The sequence below is a fragment of the Amblyomma americanum genome, chromosome 1 (genome assembly GCF_052857255.1).
Source record: "Amblyomma americanum isolate KBUSLIRL-KWMA chromosome 1, ASM5285725v1, whole genome shotgun sequence".
In the NCBI taxonomy this organism is placed as follows: domain Eukaryota; kingdom Metazoa; phylum Arthropoda; class Arachnida; order Ixodida; family Ixodidae; genus Amblyomma; species Amblyomma americanum.
This window is the reverse complement of record NC_135497.1, coordinates 298351011-298369981: the sequence shown is the minus strand read 5'-3', so window position 1 is coordinate 298369981 and position 18971 is coordinate 298351011. Positions and strand designations below refer to the sequence as shown.

Here is an 18971-nt window from a genome sequence, read left to right as displayed (position 1 = left end):
TTCGGATGAGTTGGCAGGTATGGATATACTCTGCTTTGCCAACCATGCACTTCTAATGGAGTTTGGGCAGCAAAGAGGTGAAATGAGATGCTCATTTGCACCGACTCAAGAGGAGGGAGAGAGAGAAAAACGCTGGAAGGTAATTTTTGAAACAAAATATGGTGTACTCCTGAACTAGAAAAAAAAATGTGTTTGTTGAAACGGAAGCCATAATAAACTCCTCGACATGTTCATAAGGCTTTATGGGAACAGGCCACAACATTGCAAAGTGGAGACTGCAGTCCTCAACCAGTGACCTCACAGTCTTTAGGGAAAAAAAACATAATTTTATAAGTATAACGTCATGCCAGAACAACATGCTAAGAGGTGAACTGTTTTAGTGCAAGTGCAAAATGTGGGTGCCCACTGCCTTAAAATGATACATTTGCACTGAATGCACTTACGAGAAAAGTATGCAAATGCCCAGGTTGGTTGTTTCCATTCTTAAGGCAACAAACTATATTACACTTGCATTAGAGATACAAAGGTTCAGTTGCTCACTTCCGATAAAACTGAACTCTGTGGTTTAACAACCTGATGCAACACATGGGCTATGAGAGACGACGAGTGGAGGGCTCCGGATTAATTTACCCCACCTGTGATTCTTTAACGTGCCCTTATATCGCACAGCACGCAGACAATTTTGTATTTTGCCTCCATCAAAATATCATCACCGTGGCTGGAATCAAACCTGGGAACTTGGGTTCAGCAGTCATACACCAAAGCAAGTGAGCCACCATGGCAGGTCACAAAAAAACTACGGAGAATATTTACTAAATTCAAATCAGTGCAAAAGCATGGATTGCTACATAGAAGACAATAATGAGTGGGCAGTGCCGCGGGACAGAGCGCTCGCACTAGGCCAGCGTGGGTGCGTAAGAAATGACTTTGCTTGGGTCAGAACCACCAGATTTGTGCCACATAGAAGATGACGATGACTGGGCAGTGCCACGAGACAAAGCATTCATGCTAGGCCAGCAGCGAACAGACAATGAAAGATTCTGCTCAGGGTTGGTACCCATCGGATTAGTGTCACGTATAAAACGACAATGAGCGGGCAGTGCCGTGAGACGGAGTGCTCGCGCTAGGCTAGCTGCAAACAGACAAAGAACAACTCTGCTCTGGATTGGTACCCATCGGATTAGTGCTTACGCACTAAAATAAATATTAAGATTGTTATATACCAATGCCAACCATCAGACATGAAACAAGGAGCATCTATCTGCACAGTGACTGAAAGAAGTGAGCTTAATCTTAATGCTGAATGAGCTTAATAACCAAGCTTAATGAGACCTAAGTCATGCACTAAAATGACCCCTGTCATCCTAATCTTATGTTTTCAATCTAAAACTCACCTGAGTCAAGCTGCCACTGGAAAACAAATTCTGGAAAACCCTGCAATGAAATGACAGAACATGTTCAGTTAACTACATCTACCTTGACAAGTACATGATTACAGAGCTTGTAAGCTACTTGCAAGTATTTTGTGAAAAATACACTTCATGCTACACCAGCAACATTTACAAATGTTCAATGTATGCAAACGTGGCCACAAGGACAACTCGGGCTGCAGTGCTGCATGACATCTAGTGTTCAACATAAACCACTTTTTTTAACAAACTGACGCGTTTTGGTACCTAGATGCAACTGAACTGCAAACAAAATTAAAAATGAGGAAGGTTTATCACCACTTCATTTTGGTTACAGGGAGATGGGATAAGGCAAAAGCCCAATGCATCATTTCTAGCGTGAATGCAGCCAAATATTCCGTAATGACGATAGTCATACCAAAGCAAAGGCCTTTGCTTCAAAGGGAACTGCCATAGTATTAATGCTATTCTTTGTAAATATGCAACACATACAAACAAAATAGCACACACAACAGCTTGGTCTCAAATAGCATGACTCAAGCCCAATGCAAAGCACATCATTTTTTTAGCGGGCTGTTGCTTTGCGCACCATACTAAAATCGCCTTATATCGGAATGCCATAAAAAAACAAGGTCCAAAAGGAAGATTACAGCACAAGTATGGGATAATAAAAGAGCAAGTCAGCAGTGACACATGTGTTACCACATGGTGAACAAATAAGGTGTTCATTCTCAAGATTTAAAAAGGGTGAGAACCATTTGTGCATACCTGGTCTTTAAACAGAACCATGTAGCTCTCCAGCCTCTCCTTGTTCCTGGTGAGCTCACAGATCTCCACCAAGGACTCAAAGTCGCAGTGTTTCTCAGCCAGTGTGGCCGCTCTTTCATACTGGGTGGCCTTGACTGTGAGTGAGGAAAAGACCCAGGCTTTGTTCAGGTGTTACGGAAGACCCTACTATTGAAGGGGCACCCTTTTGCACTGTGCCATGGCATGGACAAACCTACAAGGTGTAGCTTGTTGCCAAGCTGTGCCCTGAAGTTATGCACTGACTTGCCAGTTTTACATTCTGTGTTGGCAAAAAGCGTATTTGCATGATTGTAAGTCAACCTATTTTTCGAAATTTGAAAATCCGAAGTGGGGGGTCGAATACAATAGAAATGAAAACATCGCACTAAATGTAAAGGAGAGAAACGAGATATCAGGCATGCTACAGTGTGGGTGCATTTTTGCTGCGTGGCTCTGTCACATCACTCTTGGTACTGGCCATGAGCAGTTGCTATGTCAGTGCGCAGAACTGGCATCCCCTGCCCACGCACGCGGATGGCGGATATCGATAAACAGCAAACTGTCACCCCACACGTGGATAGTGACTGTGGTTGCTGATTAACAGCGGCGGCAGTGACGGCCCGATAACGCAATTGCGTTCTACGGGAAGCTCAAGCATCCGACAAGTTTTCCTTTTACTATCAAATGCGCACTCGGCGCTCAAGGGAGTGTTGATAGTTGATGAAAGGACCGCTGTTCCAATCGAGGCGGCACCCCCACTCAGAACAGCAGCGGTGCCGGGGACTGTCGGTAGCCAACGGAAGAGCCGCCGCCATTCACGCATAATTTCTCTTTGGCTCTGATGCATTTGACTACTGACGGCCATGTTTCACAAGTTTATAATATAGTGCTTCGTCAGCCACCATTTGTGCTCCAGGTCCAGCAAGCGACCGGCGCTCGTTCACGGCTGCATTCGAGATGGCTGCCATTTTTTACGCCAAAGAAATGAACAGCGGAGCACTGGGCTGCAATTTCAACGTTCGCAACGGGTGATACAGGTGTGGCAGCTGCAGCGAGAAAAAATTGCAGCTGTTCCACGCGATGTTGTGATGTGGCTGCTTGCGAAGTGCAGGATTCGCTGGACGACAACATTAGAACGACGTACTATGGGACTGCAGCAGCAATCACGACGGCAGCACTAGTGAGAACTATGGTACAAGTGTGGACGAGTAGGCCAGTGACTAATAAATTTTCGTTTTGGAATGAGTCCACGGGCACGCCCGCGCGCAGCAGCCGATAGCGGCTGGCAATAAACGGCAACCCCTGGATAATACAATCGCGTTTAACTATTCAAGGCCAAGCTTAAACAACCTCGGAAGTTTTTTTAGTTTTCGGAAATGTGATTTGGGGGGTCGACTAACATTCGAGTCGACTTACAATCATGTAAATATGGTATATTGTGTGTGCAACATATGCTGCTAATGAGTGGTGACATTGATTCCCACAGAGTTCCCCCAAGACACCCCAACAATACCTACGATAAAGAACGGTATCTGAAGTTTAACATCCTGAAGCTGCATGTGGACTACAAGGGATACCATAGTAGAAGGTTCTAGATAAATTTCAACCACTTTGTGTTCTAAAATGTGCCCCCAACAACTGTGGGCATTTCTGCATATTACCTCCATCGAAATGTGGTTGCCACAGCCAGGGTTTGACCTCGTGACCATAGGCCCCAGCATTCGAACATGAAGCCATCAATAATGCAAACAATATTCAGTTTATTATTTAATTCTGTTGCCAAAACAAACTTCTGCAGTTGTATGGTTACGCTTTCTAATGACCTTCACATTTAATGTGACTACCTTGAAATAATCTGCAGCCATTGTTGTGGAATTACAAGGAGCACTGTGGAGCACCGAAGAAAACCTAGCATTCTGACACAACCTTCTTTAATACCCAGCCAAGACTAGCACCGGTGTACTTAGACAAGTATACAAGCCACGCTTCCTGCTTCTTCACCATTTCACCCTCTCTATTCCATCCAAGAAGTAGGGTGACACACATTAAAAGTCGTGAAATTTCCAGGGACTGAAGTGAAATGCCATCGCATTTGAAAGAGGATTCAATGTGGTACTACTCCGAAATGAGAGGAACAGCACTCAAAAGCACCCACTGAGAGGAGCAATGAAGTGCCTTCTGTCCTGCTGGTACTGCAGCTTGAGTGCCTCGTAGGCGGCCTGGTTGTGCGTCAGTGAGTCCAGCTGGACCTTATGGCCATTGAGAATCAGGTCAGCCAGATCAGTGAGCTGCAGGAACACCTGCCCAAACGATGTGGCATTCTCCGCCACCGCAATTGCGTTTGTGGTCGCCAAGGTATGCTGCAATCAAGACATGCAAACAAGCAAAAGTCTGGAAGTCAGTGAGTATTAAATTATCATTTCATAAGCATGACAACCTCAATGACTTGTGTACCAAGTACTCTAGTGCATTTCAGACCTGAAGCACAACCATGTTCAGACGCAGCAAAAACTACAGCTGTCAACAGTAAAAACAGTGAATGTACAAGAACTTCCACTTGAAACGCATAGCCCTCACTGTCATCAGAAAGATTATATCAGAAGTAGGGCAAAGACCTCTCCAACAAATTTGCATTTCCTTGTGCCCCACCTGACCTGAGCTCTACCTGACTTTCAGTCCTACCCGACCCTCAGCCATCCCTTGCTCCATTTTCCTTCTCTTAGAATCTACTCTGCCACTCTGACAGACCATAATCTGTCTGCGCATTGCATTATAGACATCCGGCCCATGTTCATTTCATCCTCTAAATTCCAGCTACGATATTGTAAACTTGTGCTTGTTCCCTAAACCCCACTGATATTTTCTTGTCCCTTAATGATACCCCAGTCAATTGCAACAGAGACTGCAGCAAATGCAGCCACTACCCAAAGTCATAAGCACAAGCAAGCACATACACACACATACCTGCTTGCAAATGATATCGCGAAGGATTGTTGTCCAGGGCCGGAACTCCAGAGAAGTTTCTCGGGCACATTCATAAGTAAGCTGTTCTCTGTCCCTGAACAGGCACACATCTCGCAGCACCCACTGAAAAAGGTGGAACAGTGAGGACACTGGATGTTGTTTTTATTCAGTTAAATTCGATTCTGTTTTGAGTGCAGGAACAAACTGGAGACCCATTTTTGCACAATCTCAGTGGCTTCTGGCAGCTCAGGGCAAGAGTCTAGGGGACAGCCAAGCAGGTTATTCTCCTGGTAGCTGGAGCTACGCAGAGACTGCTGGTGTATTGGACTTGAAAAAGAAACTGTACATTACACTGTAGTAAGATTTCAATATGCCCACTTTTTAAATGGTGCATTTTGTTCACTGCCACCAGCATGGCGCCTTAGTGTTTTCTGTTTGACATGCAAGGACAGTTGTGTCACGTGGGCTCGCTAGACGAGACACGACTAAATCCTGAGCTACTGATTTCACACAGTCAATTTGGCAGTGCTCGGGACAGTCTGCGAAAATTACCGCACCTACTCGCATAATTTGCGCCATTTTGTTTCTTTAAATTAAGCCTTCAAAAAGGGGGTGCACAAATTATGCAAAAATTTTTTGAATACGCCCTAAAAAATGAGGCAAAGGTCCTAACACGCAATATATACTGTATATTGCTGCCTATACACACACCAAGCCCGCATCTTGCATTCCTTGCTGGTTAAAAGAAAAAAAAGAAGTTAACTCCAAGTATAACATACATAACCCCTCCTGCCGTGCTCCATGTTATGTACTTCCCCGCGGGATGGCATGATGGTACGTGTGCAGCTCAAAGCAATAAAAGCGCAATGATACACTCGCGAAGCCAGCAATGGGAGGCAAAGGAGATAAAGGGTGCGATAAAACAGTACTCTAGCGAGCGGCCGGCCGACTAGTGGCAAATCAAACAGCAAACGGTTCTCTAGTTTCGGGTTCGGGCACGCGCGCAACTGGTCATCCTAGAAAACGACTGGCAGCGCAAGTGAGCTGGGTAAACGGTGCATAATTCGTGCCCTTGACCCTCACACCCTTTGCAACTGCACAGGGCGATGCGGCCGCGCTGATCTTCACAAACCTGCCTTGCGCACACCTGCATAGTACATGCTGGTAGTCTGGCGCAGCAGAGAGAACAAAATATGCATTTTTTTTCTCAAAAATCCGAGCAAAAAGTTGGGTGTGCTCAAAGCACACTGTCTAGGAAGTGCCAACTACAGTTTAAATAAAGCACAGCCAACAGCCCCAGCTTTTGATTCCAACGACTGGCAACTGCATGCATTGCTATCACCCTTGCTGAGTTGCTTTCTGTCAATGCCTTTAGTTCGTTTCCTGCATTCTTGTTGCGACAATACCATATTAAATAATTACTAAGTCCACGCCAAGATGCATTGCAGTAAAGCAACTTGCAACAGACTGGCATGCTCAAACAATGAACTGAACCTACCACAAAGATAGTGTTCACATTGGTGATTAGTGCAAATTCATCCCTGGGAGATAGCCCCATTTTCAACTGATCCTCCTCCTCTTCAACAAGAGCTGGAAATATTTTGTCGAGCTCAGACACCTGGAGAAAAGAGGGCGAAAAAGAACCAACATATCACAGTAAATGTGAAACAGCCCTGATGACCTGCATGTAATCACTTCATGCCATTATCTCCAACAAGAGCCAAACACAAAAATGACGAACCATAAAAGAAAGTGACCAAACAACTAGAATAAGCACCCAAAGCAACAAGACGGTAGCATCATCATCATCATCATCATCATTTATTGAACCCTTAAAGATCCCGTCAGGGACATTACATAAGGGGGGGGGAAGACAGTGATGTGAAACGGTCACACAAAGGCATGTAAGCATAAAAAAGCATAAAAAAAATAACAAGAATAACAAGTTTGACGTCAGGTGATTCAAATAGAACAGAATATACATGGCAAAGCAGTAGTATATAAATTACACATTAAAAAGTACGAAAATTAAATAAGTGGGAAAACACTTGTGGGGGGGGGGAGGGGGTGTCACAATAACACAAGCAGTTCAAATTGCACGCAGAGCATCGCGAGGGAAGTAGCTATAGTTGGATCAAGTGGTCTGTTATTAGCTGCCTAAATCTGGTGGGATTAGTTTCGATGACAACGGTTTCAACAGCACAGTGAAGAGGATAAACACATTGCACTGAAAAACTGCAGTGTACCATGCGGTAATCAACCTGCGCTGATGATGAGACTGCTAGCTTGCAAAGCAATCACAAATAGAAGGCACAGCTAAGAATGATAAAAAAAAACTATGGCTACCACGCTTGTGCACCGCGACGTTCTGCGACAGCTGTTTGCAGTGCTGGATGTATTTTCAGTATTCATTTCTGTAATCTTTCTTTTCTTTCTTCTAGTTGTGACCTTGGCATGATTAGGCGTGACCACTCAGTCTGTGCCTTGTGCGAATGGCACAAACACTAGTCCACACCACTACGCACAGAGGCCACCACAAATATGTGACACAGTGAATGGCACAAGCATTAGCTCGAGCCACAGAGGCCGTCATGGACCCATGATGCACACCGAGCGCTGCTCCCTTTTTCTCCTTGTACTCCTTCATGTTATGCCGATAATGCGGAACTGTGAAACTTGCCCTTAACTCTTTCCTTATCACGCCTATCAGGACCGCTCAATTAGAACTATGGTGCAAAATGCCCCATTCTGAGCAATCCAGGTTGCTTCTGGACAAGTAACGCCATTCAGTATGTTGCAGAAGAGCTGTACTTCCGTTTCGGAATTGTTTTTTTTTTATTAGCGGCATGAGAGAGTATTTTTAAACTTGCAAAAAACCTGTCAACACTGTGCAATTGCGACAAGTGTGGTGCCCAAGGCGGCGTCATCATCTTGCACTCACTTGCTCAGCAACGACACCGTTCTAACGATTTCGCAGCATCGACACTAGACTCTGTAGGTGCAAGCAGTAAGCCTTGTGTGAAAAAATGACATCCATTCACCTTACTTTAGTTCAGACGGAGATGATTGTGCCACTCAGCCCCGACTATCAACAGGTGTCTGTGTGTAACTTTCGTATTCACCACTGTCCAGAAAATTCACTACTTTCCGGGCCTCTCTGAAGGTGCCGAGCATGTTCTAAATGGCTCCGTGCGAACAGCACTATAGCGAACACCATTTTGTGCAAGACGGCTCGACGTCCACCTTAGCACTGCACTGCAGAGTAACCCAAAGCACTGCACGTGAGCAATTTTTTTTTCTTGCTGACCAGAAAGTTTAGTATGAAGAGTTCTGTAACTCTGAATACTCACATACAGTACAGTAAAGCACAAACACTATGTATATTGTAGATTTTTTTATTCTCCTATTTTGCGAAAGGAGCGTTTAATATTTAAGTGACTTTTTGTGCAAGTCTGAAATTTCAGCAGATTTTTTTTTTTTTTGCTAGGAACATATAGTGTTCTCTTTGTATCACTGAAGAGATCTTTGTATCACTGAAGAGATACAAAGTACACAGCCTATCGTTAGCTACACTGTGATGTGCTGTAATAAAGAAAAATTTTTAAATAAAAGGGTTAAAAAATTTTATGCCCACTACCTTGAAAGTGCCTGTTTTCCCTCAGTAAAGAAAGAGATAACTGATGTCACAGTAATATAAAACAATTATGTCCAAGGAAGTTGCACTTCAATGGTTTTTTGAGATGAGGGGCCTTAAATGCGGTTGAACACACACATCATAGCACAATGGGAACCAGATACTCATGCACTCCCAGAAACTGTGCCAAGTTCCCGGAGACTTCGCACAGAGAAGGGAAACGTATTTCACAAGATGCATTTTTCGATGACATTAAGAACAGAAAGGTAAACTGCCTGCCCTAATATGGTGCTGCTACATAATGTGTCAGTCTACAGAATGAGGAATATGACAAGGCTTTTCTTCACCTTTCGGTAGAAATAGTCCGCTGCGGTCAGACCCCCAGGAGTAGATGCACTGCATTCCTGGATTACACGTCTGATCCCAGCATCAATAATAGTATTGAACCTAAAATGAAAATACAGACACACAAATGAAGGCTATGAATCAAAGCAGTATAGTATATGTGTGAACACACTGTCACTGAAAGCTCACGTCATCTTACAAAATTAAAGGTAAGGGTGAGCAGGTAATAAAAATGGTAGGTTATCAGCGACGCATTTTTCTTGCAAACAAACGAAGAAAAAAATGTGTGGTTAATAATTCTAAACAGACTAGGTAATGTGAGCTGCCGACTCTCACCACAGATTCTAAAGAAGGCACTCTGCAGTAAATGTACGAGGTTTGAGGTTCTTGCGCAAGCATAGACCACAGCGAATGTGGACAATATAAATAGTGGAGAATGAACAACTGACAACACAAGAGTTTCCAGGGCAGTATGGCAAGAATTCTTTGCTTTCCCCTTTCACCGGATGTCCTTCCTTTCTCTGACAGCCATTAGGTGGGTATCAACTAAAGCCAGTAACATGCTTTACAGAGAGCTGAGCTTCCTAGTCAGTTGGCCCAATAGGTGGTACGATGGCACAAGCACCAATGGTATGTAGATATTTGTTCATTCTCCCCTTATATGATGTTATACTAGAGCTACAAGTGAGCTCAATTCGAGCTCTTGTGTTGTGCTCCTCTGTCTATGTTTGCCATATGCTATAGCTGTGCAAGAACCTCATTTATTCAGACGTCACACCAACTAATGAGCTTCCAACTATTGTAAATACCTATGATGTGTGGCAGAACACTAAGGCAGCTTCACGCACTTATAACAAGCCGTTAACTCACTGGGCTTGCAATGAGTGCAGCTCCATGGCCGCAACCAGCTTCTCTGCCTGCTCCTGAAGGAGCAGGTTGGTAGCCATTGGGGATCCTCGCACGGTGACTGCGTAGAGCTGCGCAAAAGACGTCCATAGTGTTAGTACCATTCTATCCGCCTCCTAAGCCTTGATCAGCATGTCACAAACCATTCTGGAGGCTACTGCATCTTACAGCACTGACAAGCTTGCTGTAGAGCCTTTGTCAAAAGTTTATAGCTCAGGTGAGTCTGGTTCTGGGCCACGACATCTGGCTCGTAAACACCATATGTTTAAATCTCTCGAAGGTAAGCGGAACTCTGGTCCTGCCCTCTCTGAAGGTAATGACTTGGACAGATGCACTGCAGCCCTACTACACAGCTCACAAGCAAACCTGTTTGGCTCTCAACTTCTGAAAAAGGCTATACATGCTATCACTCTTTCAAGCAAAATTGCATGAAGGCCTCTGTTTAGTTCCTTCAGTGCATTCCACAACAGACTCCATGCAGATAGCACCCATGCAGGACAGATGGCACACTAGCAGCAGAACATTCCAGTCAACTGCTGTGCACCTGTCAGCCATTATCTTTATATGTGACATTCATACATGCTAGGGAGCGTGGTAGTAATGACAGGCCTATCTCTCTTAATCTTTTATTTAATATGTTTGCCACAAAAATTCACAACATTAACATGCAATGTTCAAGAACTTCGTTATATCAAATGTGCAGCAAAAAGCCACTTTGCTAAATTTTGAAAGTAACTATGTGGTGTTCAATGAAACTAAAATTGGGAAATAATAACTTATTACTAGCAAATCCCAATAAATCTGTATAGGATGCTTTTCAACCATTTGGTACTGCTCTAGAGCTTGTGCTTAATTTAAGGTGCAACAAAATAGGCAACCACAGGAAATGTCATCAATGCAGACAAACTACCCACGATATAACAATACATGGCATGCCATTTTTGCTGCATTAGTTTGAGCCTGCTGGTTTAATCAATAGCCTATGGCATTCGTTAAGCCAGCTTAGCCAGTTTGATGCTTTAATGCTTTACTAAAAATATCAAAGATTTCCATTAGGTTTTATAAAATGACATCAAGGATGATGTCATGAGTAGCACTGAAGGTGTAGGAAATATAAAAGAGCATGATTGAAGGTGCTTTATCTCATAGAGGTGTTTAAATGTGCATGAAACACACAGAAGTATGATGCTTCCAGACCACAACCACTTTCTACAAAAATGAAAAAAAGAACATGAAATTGTTTTCAGATCTAGAGTCCCTTCGAAAAAGAGGTCACTTGTAAAGGGATAGATGCTTTCAAAGCTGCATGGTAAAGGAGGGTATGTACACAGTTTCCCATCATTATCATAGTCAACATGACTCGCTCCCACTGTAGGACAAGGGTCCCTCCCACTGATCTGCAACTAACATCATTTCTGTGCCTGTTCTAGCCACCCAATCTCCAAATTCCAAACCTTATCTACACAGCTGACTATGCCACCCCCTGCTACATTTGCCTTCTCTTGGAATCAACTCCGTTATTCTAATGAACCATCAGTCATCTGCTCTCCATATCACATGTTCTGCCTAACTACCTTTCATCTTGATTTCAGCTTGGGTTTCCTAATCCACTCTGCTCCCTTTCTCAGTTACACATACCTAAGCCCCCAAATTTTTCAACACAAAAACTTAAGTTCCACAAATTGGGATCAAAGAATCCACAAAATTCCGCCAAAGACATCACATAATGCTTCAGAATGCACCACGTGTTATACCGGTGCACCTTTTCTTTAAATTACAGCTTCGAAAAGGGAATGCGCAGAATACATGGAGATTTCGCGAACATTTCCTAAAAAACTCTACAAAGGTCATAATGTGCAATATGTACCATATAATGCTGCCTATACGTTGACTCCCCAAGCTCGCGCCCCTCGACGGCCAAAAAAAGTAGAGTCCAAATATAAGTCGACGCAAACCCCCTCTCGCCACCAATCCCGCCCCATGTTATGTAGTTCCTAGAGAGATAGCATGATGATACATGTGCAGCTCAAGGTAATAAACCCGCAACAATGCAATCACAAAGCCAGCAGCCAAAGGTAAGTGGAGATAAAAGGCAATTAAACGATGCCCTCGTGTGATGCCCGGCTGACTAGTGGCAAATCGAACAGCAAACGGCTCAGTAGTTTCAGATTCCAATGTGTGCCCAAGATTACCGGAGGTTTGCTCTCGCAGCTGTTTGTTTGGAAAAGTGACTGCCAGTGCGAACAAACCGGTTAAATGGCTTCCAAATCAAGCATTTTTCCCAGAAGCATAGCGAGATCTGCGGCCGCTATAGCAATCCTCTTCTGCGCAGAGTTACTGCACATGTGCAGATTACCCGAAGGATGCCATAACAGGCCAGGCGCTGGCCAGCTATTTGCATGCCTGCCTAGTCGGTACAAATCAGCACATTGGTGACGTGTGAAAGCGGACCACACTATGCCAAATCTCTCTACTGACGCACGCCACTGTGCCGGTCACTGCACGTGCACACCGCAGGTAGCACGGCCACAGACACCTAGAAGGTAAAGATTTTGACCCTGCGCTTCTGCCTGCTCGCGTCTGTTGCTACGAGCATGCGCAGACCGGCTCCAGCATACGCACTGAAGCACAAGCATGCGACGCGTAGTCGGGGCTTTGGTTGCTCACACGACGCGGTGCTATTCAGAGATATGGTGAAAATCAAAACAACACGACGCAAGAGTTTCAGAAATGTTATTCGCTCAAGACGAATACTTCAAGATTTTTAGTACCAGACATTTGGATCAAATTGAATCGAATATCTAATATTTTACTATTCGACCAAATATTCGAAATTTTCAAATATCCACATATGCCTAGTCATCTTTGTAAAAAGAAGATTTATATGTAGCATTACAGAATACTGCGCATTATGACCTTCGAATTCCTAAAAGAACAGTGCACTGCGGTGCGGCCATTACTGCCATTAGTTCTTTCCAGTATGGGGTCATTTCACGTGAAACGTCCCAGACCCAAAAGCTACCACCACAGATTCTTTTGAAAACAAAAAAAAAAACAAAAAAAAAAAACAAACTGCGCTAGTTGGAAATTGTGTAAATAGAGTTTTGAACAAGTATTTAACTTGAAAGAAATTTTTTGCTCACGTACGCTCTCTTTGAAGTTTTCACGATGAATCAAAAGTTGGTTGAGGGTAAAAAATTTTACAGTAAGCATGAAACAGGGCAAAATTACAAATAATCCTTTAAAATATTTCACTTGCATTGTTCTTTTTTTTTACTCTATTAATGAAAACATGCAAGAATTTTCTGCGTTTTCTCAGTTCACTGAAGAAACAAAAACTGTGTGTTTTAAGAAATTTTTAGCATAAACTTCAATAAGGGGAGACACGAGTCTTGATGTGAAAATTATTGTTATTAGAGATATTGTAGTAACATCGGGCATGTACATATATGAATTTCTTCCTCCTGTATTTAAAAATATTAGTTTTCATATACCTTAATTAGTTCACATACTATGGAAAACAACTCAAGCTTAACTAGGTATTTTTTATGGGTCGTCAAGCGCCTGTCCTGTGTTCTGTGTCATCTCCATCTGTCTAGCGCTACGTACACAAAAATGTTAAACCAACTAACCTAAACCAAGCTTCTGTTGCATCACGACACTTTCCTTCAACATTTTTTAGCTCCAATTGAAATAGAGATGTAGCCAAAGAGCTGCCATGCAGAGCTATGCTATTTATATTGTCATAGAAATAAATCATCATATAAAATGTGATGTCAAAGCTCTATAATTACTAATTATTGTTAAGTGACAACATTTTTCATAAAATTTGATATGTTTGAATCAGCCACAAAACGATAGCATAGCTCCATAGTTCAGTTCTTGCAGAATTCAATGGTATAAGATTAGCTGAAATTCCACCATAAAAAACTTGGCAAAGCTTCCGTAAGGCTAGTCATGTTGGCGAAAATGAGAAAATGGCACTTGAAGTGTGTGCGCCAATCAATTGGAGGTCGCTGTAGAGGCCTCAGAAGACGGCGAAAACATGGACGTTCCAACAGGATTTCACAATAGCGAGTAATACCGATATATAAAAAAAGGCCCCAGCTTTTGAATAAGACCAAGATGGGAGTCATCGGAGATAGGTGCGGGAAGCGAAGGGCACAAAGTGCTGCGGCATTTTGCTCTGAACTCGCGATTTCAGCACTACGGAGGCATTTTACAGTAGCTGGAGATTGAATGTGACCTTGAAACTTTGGAGGCAGGTACTTCAGAGTGCATTGAATCGGAATATGACATTTCTGAAGCATCAAAATTTTCGCATTTTTTATTTTACCATTTGAAGACCCCCATCTCGCCTTAACGTTGAAGTCACCAGCAACTTTTTCCAACTTTGGCCTGTTATTTTAGTTTATGCTTAAAATATTTTAAAATTGTCATAAGGGGTACTTTTTAAGAAAAGCACTTCCAAAGTTCCTAAAAAGTAACTTTTTTTCTGAGATTCAGATATAAATTACGGATGAAGGCCCTCCAGATAAAAATGCATGAGATGGTTCAATATATACACCAACTTCTTGTTTTCTAATCTAGAAATTTTAATGTGAGACAACTGTTTCAGGCGAGAAAAAAAATTTTGGAGTCCGCAACCAGCCTAACTGGTAGGTAATGCCGAAACGTGCCTTCATTGCAGAGCACATATGTGCCCCTACTTATAATTCTGGCACATACATGCACTCTGAAGCCATTATATGCGAGCGGATGTTGTTTTGTGAATAGCAAAAGGAATTAAATTACTATTTTCGCAGCATGTATGTTGATTCTCCCGGAACCACATTTTACGATAACACCTTTTGTGTGACGGAAGTAAACCATAGCTGCTTCGAGGTCATCGTCTGGACCAGAGAGTTATCAGACACAAGATATTGTGCACGGCTCTAATTTATTACTTTGCAAGTGCAGCAGTTCATGAAATTTGGTGCTATGCAAGAATCTGATTCTTCGCCACTCCGCACCAGTCGTCGAATATCTCTTTCAAAGCCAAATGTGCTCATGTCCTGCTCCATCAAGGGTTAGAGTTGGCATTACACTTTCATGCACAAGTAGTCTTTCCCTTGCTTGTCAGTTTATAACAGTTTCTACAAGTTATCAGTCGACAGAGACAGAAGGCTGCAGGCAAGGCTCTATTTGGACTGCTTTAAACCATTTTCAACATTGAGTACATACACATTACAGAGAGCAGCACACGGGGTAGTGAAACAAGATCTGCCCCAAGTAAGCAAAATTAATCATTTCTCCAACAAGTTCATCACAATATAGAAACAAAATAGCTTCTTGAATCTCTGCTACCACAAGAAGGACCCTATTTTTTTGGCGGAATGCAAATTTTGGCTAGTTCAGATGGCAAGAGTGCATGGGACGGTGTTGGCGGCACACTGAAACATGTGACAGCAAGAGCAAGCCTGCAGAGGCCGTATCATGGCAAGAATAGATCACTACAGGAACTGTTTCCCAGCACTAAAAATAATATAGAGAGAACTGAAGCATGCTGAGCACCATTATTTAAAAAACAAGAAAAAACAAAACCGGGTTTCAGATTCGTCATTCTAATCGCAGTCAAAAGAATGCGACGGTTATACCACTTCAGACCAGCCATGTTTTCAACGCCTCATGTTGCGATCACTTCATACCCAAACACTCAAGAATTTACACAAAGAAAAGGCACAAATACTTATGTGGCCATACTCTGGCACTAATGATTCAAATTTTGCAAAGTTGAAAATGAGTGGACATGAAAACAGAGGGAAAAGAAATCAAATGTCAAGAAATCATCAGTTTCCAGGCTATCATCTAGTGATCTGAGTGTCCCTGAGCCTGTTGAAGGGCGGTTTCCATTCTCGTGTGTGACAAGAGAAAAGAAATGACTCTGCGATACTTCTGCCCCCGTGCTGTACATAATAAGGCAAAGTTAGCCACTAACTGTTTTTGGAAAACGCTCACGTGGATGCTGTGTTGGCCTGCCTGACCACCCAGTTCCAAAAATGAGATGATGTAAACTGACGAAAATAGATCTTTAACGATGTATTTAACCTGATGTCAAGCAACACAGCACACGTTCGCTTCTCTAAGAGCCACAGTGCCTACAATTGAACCCAATTATATCGAACTCGGTTAGATCAAATTATCCCTTATATCGAATAATTTCTAAGCACTCTAAAGCTACCAAATGATCGCATAGGAAAATGTACGGCTATACCGTACAGAAATTAGCCGTCACATCCGATAGATCAAACTTCGGACAACACTGGACGACTCAAGAAGCTCGCTTTCCCTTAATGTATCTCCGGGGGGGGGGGTCAGCTTCCCTGCAGGTACGATCGAACTTCGAGACACTCCGGTCGACTCAACAAGCTGGCAGATCGCCAGCACATCTCCACAGGTTAGGTTTCCCGCACAGACCTGCGGGTGCTATTGGTGCCAAGTAGCACGCGCAGACCAATGACGACGCAAATTTTTCATGACGTAGGCGGTGGGCGTGCACCCAGCCAACCAGAATATGCATTTTTAGCGTGTTGCATCAGTTGTGCCCGCACTGTGACGAGTTCACACATTCGGCGTGTCGTGCTGCTATCGGCAATTGCGCATGGTTTTCGTTGTCTGTGCGTTTGTGCGATGGCAACCGCGAAACGGCAAAACCTCCCCTTTTCTATGAAATTGGCAATTATCAAGCGAGTTGAATGAGGAGAGAAGAAATCCAAAGTTGCTTGCCACCGATATGATTGGATCGACGAAGCTTCGAGCACTGAACGCAACGTTAGTGCTTCAACTCTTGGACCAAGGGACAATCCATGTGGTGAAAGTTGACTTTAGAAAATGTCTGATTGAATGGCTCTTGCAGAACCTGAGGACTGGAAGAGACACAAAAACCGACCTCTTAGGCACCCCGTCTATGCTAAGTGGGTCCTGGAATGATGTAAAAAATGAAACTATACAGATCTACTTCCAACATTCTGGTCTCTGCTTTCTTGGAAAAGATGGAGCAAGTTCTTTGCCACATGAGCTCGATGAAGCCGTCACATGTATTGATGATTTGTGGAACCAGCTATCTGAATTTGCTAGGGCAGCCGCAGGCGACTTTGTCTCCGCCGCGAATGACAACGTTGAGACTGCAAAGAGATTGCGGACGAACACATCATTGCTGATGTCGCAAATAACGAGGGCACGACTGATGCAAATTGCAACGAGGACTTGAAGGAACATGTGCCCATGTGCTTCGGTGTGCTCCGTACGCTCAGCATGGTTCATCGCTATTAGATGTTGACAGAAGGTTGTGGTCTCAGCTGTTCAGAGTCCATCAGTAACATTGAAAAATGTGCTCTCTGAGGCAAGGAAGATAAAGAAGTGTAAAAAATCCGGACTATTTTGAATTTTTTCCATCTCGAAATGTTTGTTTGTTGTTAAATTTACTGCTACTTTTATATCGAACTAAATGTTATATCAAACTCATCGTATTTTTGCAAGTTCGATATACATGGGTTCGACTGCACATTTGACAGAAAAACAGGCGGCGACATGTACGTGTTCTGCAGTGAACACACTGTTCGGCAGTACCTACCAGTAAGGCAGGCTCTTGACTTTGAAAATATTTCTCACCTCAAACAAAAGTAGATTAGATATCTTTAGCACAGCATGTACGACTACTGCCATCGCTTACCACGTACCACGTCCTGCCACTGCACATGCAAAGACTGACCTGAGGGTGCCAGATGGCGCCACGTTGTCATCTGAAGCGCACCCACCTGCCTCGTTGGGACAGATCAGTGCATGCGCAGTGGGGAGTCATGGTAAGTGGTGGCAGTAGCAGTATGCGCTAAGGTAAAGGTATCTATTTACTCTAAAATTCCTAGACTACAAGCTTTGAAGGTGGTGGTGTGTATAATGTCATGCATTTTTATCTGGAGAGCCTTGATCCGTAATTTGTCTGAATCTCAGGAAATAGTCACTTGTTGAGAATTTTGAAGGTAATTTTCTCAAAAAGAACTCTTTAACAATTTAACAAATGTTTAGCATAAACTACAGCAACAGGGGAAAGCAGGAAAAAATTATAGTTGCTTCATTATTACTGAAGTTTACAAAAAAATTGCTTAAGATGCACAATTCTTTGTTCATTTAATGAACTAAGAAAACGAAAGAACAATACAAGTGAAATATTTAAAAATAATCATATGAGTCATTGCACCGTTTTAGACTTCATTTAAAATTTTTTACCCTCTAGCAGCATTTGCACCTTTGCAAAAACTTCGAAAAGGGCTTACACGAGTGCAAATTTTTTTCCAACTAAGTACTTCGTTAACCCCTTAACCGTTGTAGACGAGCTGCGCTCGTCCTTCCCGAGCCATCCCGAAACCGTTTTGGATGACTGTAGCTCGTCCTAGCTGAATAGGTTCTTCCCTTCAGCGTTTCGGATGAGCAGCGCTCGTGTATGGCTTAAATGGCATTTTGCTCGACATATGGCAGCACTGACCTGTTAATTTCGTTTTCTTCTACCGCATAAACGTTTTTTTCATATGGCAACCAGGGTTTTAAAAATGGCATCTGGCAGAGGCGACACGTGTATTACTCGCCCAACTTCTCGGAAAAGACGCTTTTCTTCGTCGCCATCTTCTTCAGACGATGGTGATTCAGACACCGAAGTGTACATTGTTTCAGGGAGCGAGGACGACAGCGATGACATGCTGAGCAGTTCTTCCAATGAAGAAGAGGACAGCTCAGAAGCGAACTTTTTCCCCCTAAATTCCCCCCGCCCCCTTCTAAATTTCTACCTTACAGATCTGGCCTGGCGGTTTCCCCGTTGTGCCCTTTTTGTGCCGAACCTGAGACAATAGATCACTTCCTGCTGTTCTGCCGCCGCTTTTCTCATTTGAGGAAGA

General features: G+C 43.2%; 1 protein-coding gene across 3 annotated transcripts in view; it reads right to left on the bottom strand.

The window, feature by feature from the left end:
* Positions 1-18971, bottom strand: part of LOC144115270 (nuclear pore complex protein Nup133-like) — a 144638-nt gene that overhangs the window by 30988 nt on the left and 94679 nt on the right. For all 3 annotated transcript variants that reach the window (XM_077649577.1, XM_077649578.1, XM_077649579.1), the window contains 7 exons: positions 10009-10115; positions 9141-9240; positions 6658-6777; positions 5160-5282; positions 4351-4555; positions 2178-2311; positions 1395-1434 (listed from right to left, as the gene is read on the bottom strand). In XM_077649577.1, the coding sequence (XP_077505703.1) occupies positions 1395-1434; positions 2178-2311; positions 4351-4555; positions 5160-5282; positions 6658-6777; positions 9141-9240; positions 10009-10115 (829 nt within the window). The remainder of the gene's footprint in view (positions 1-1394; positions 1435-2177; positions 2312-4350; positions 4556-5159; positions 5283-6657; positions 6778-9140; positions 9241-10008; positions 10116-18971) is intronic.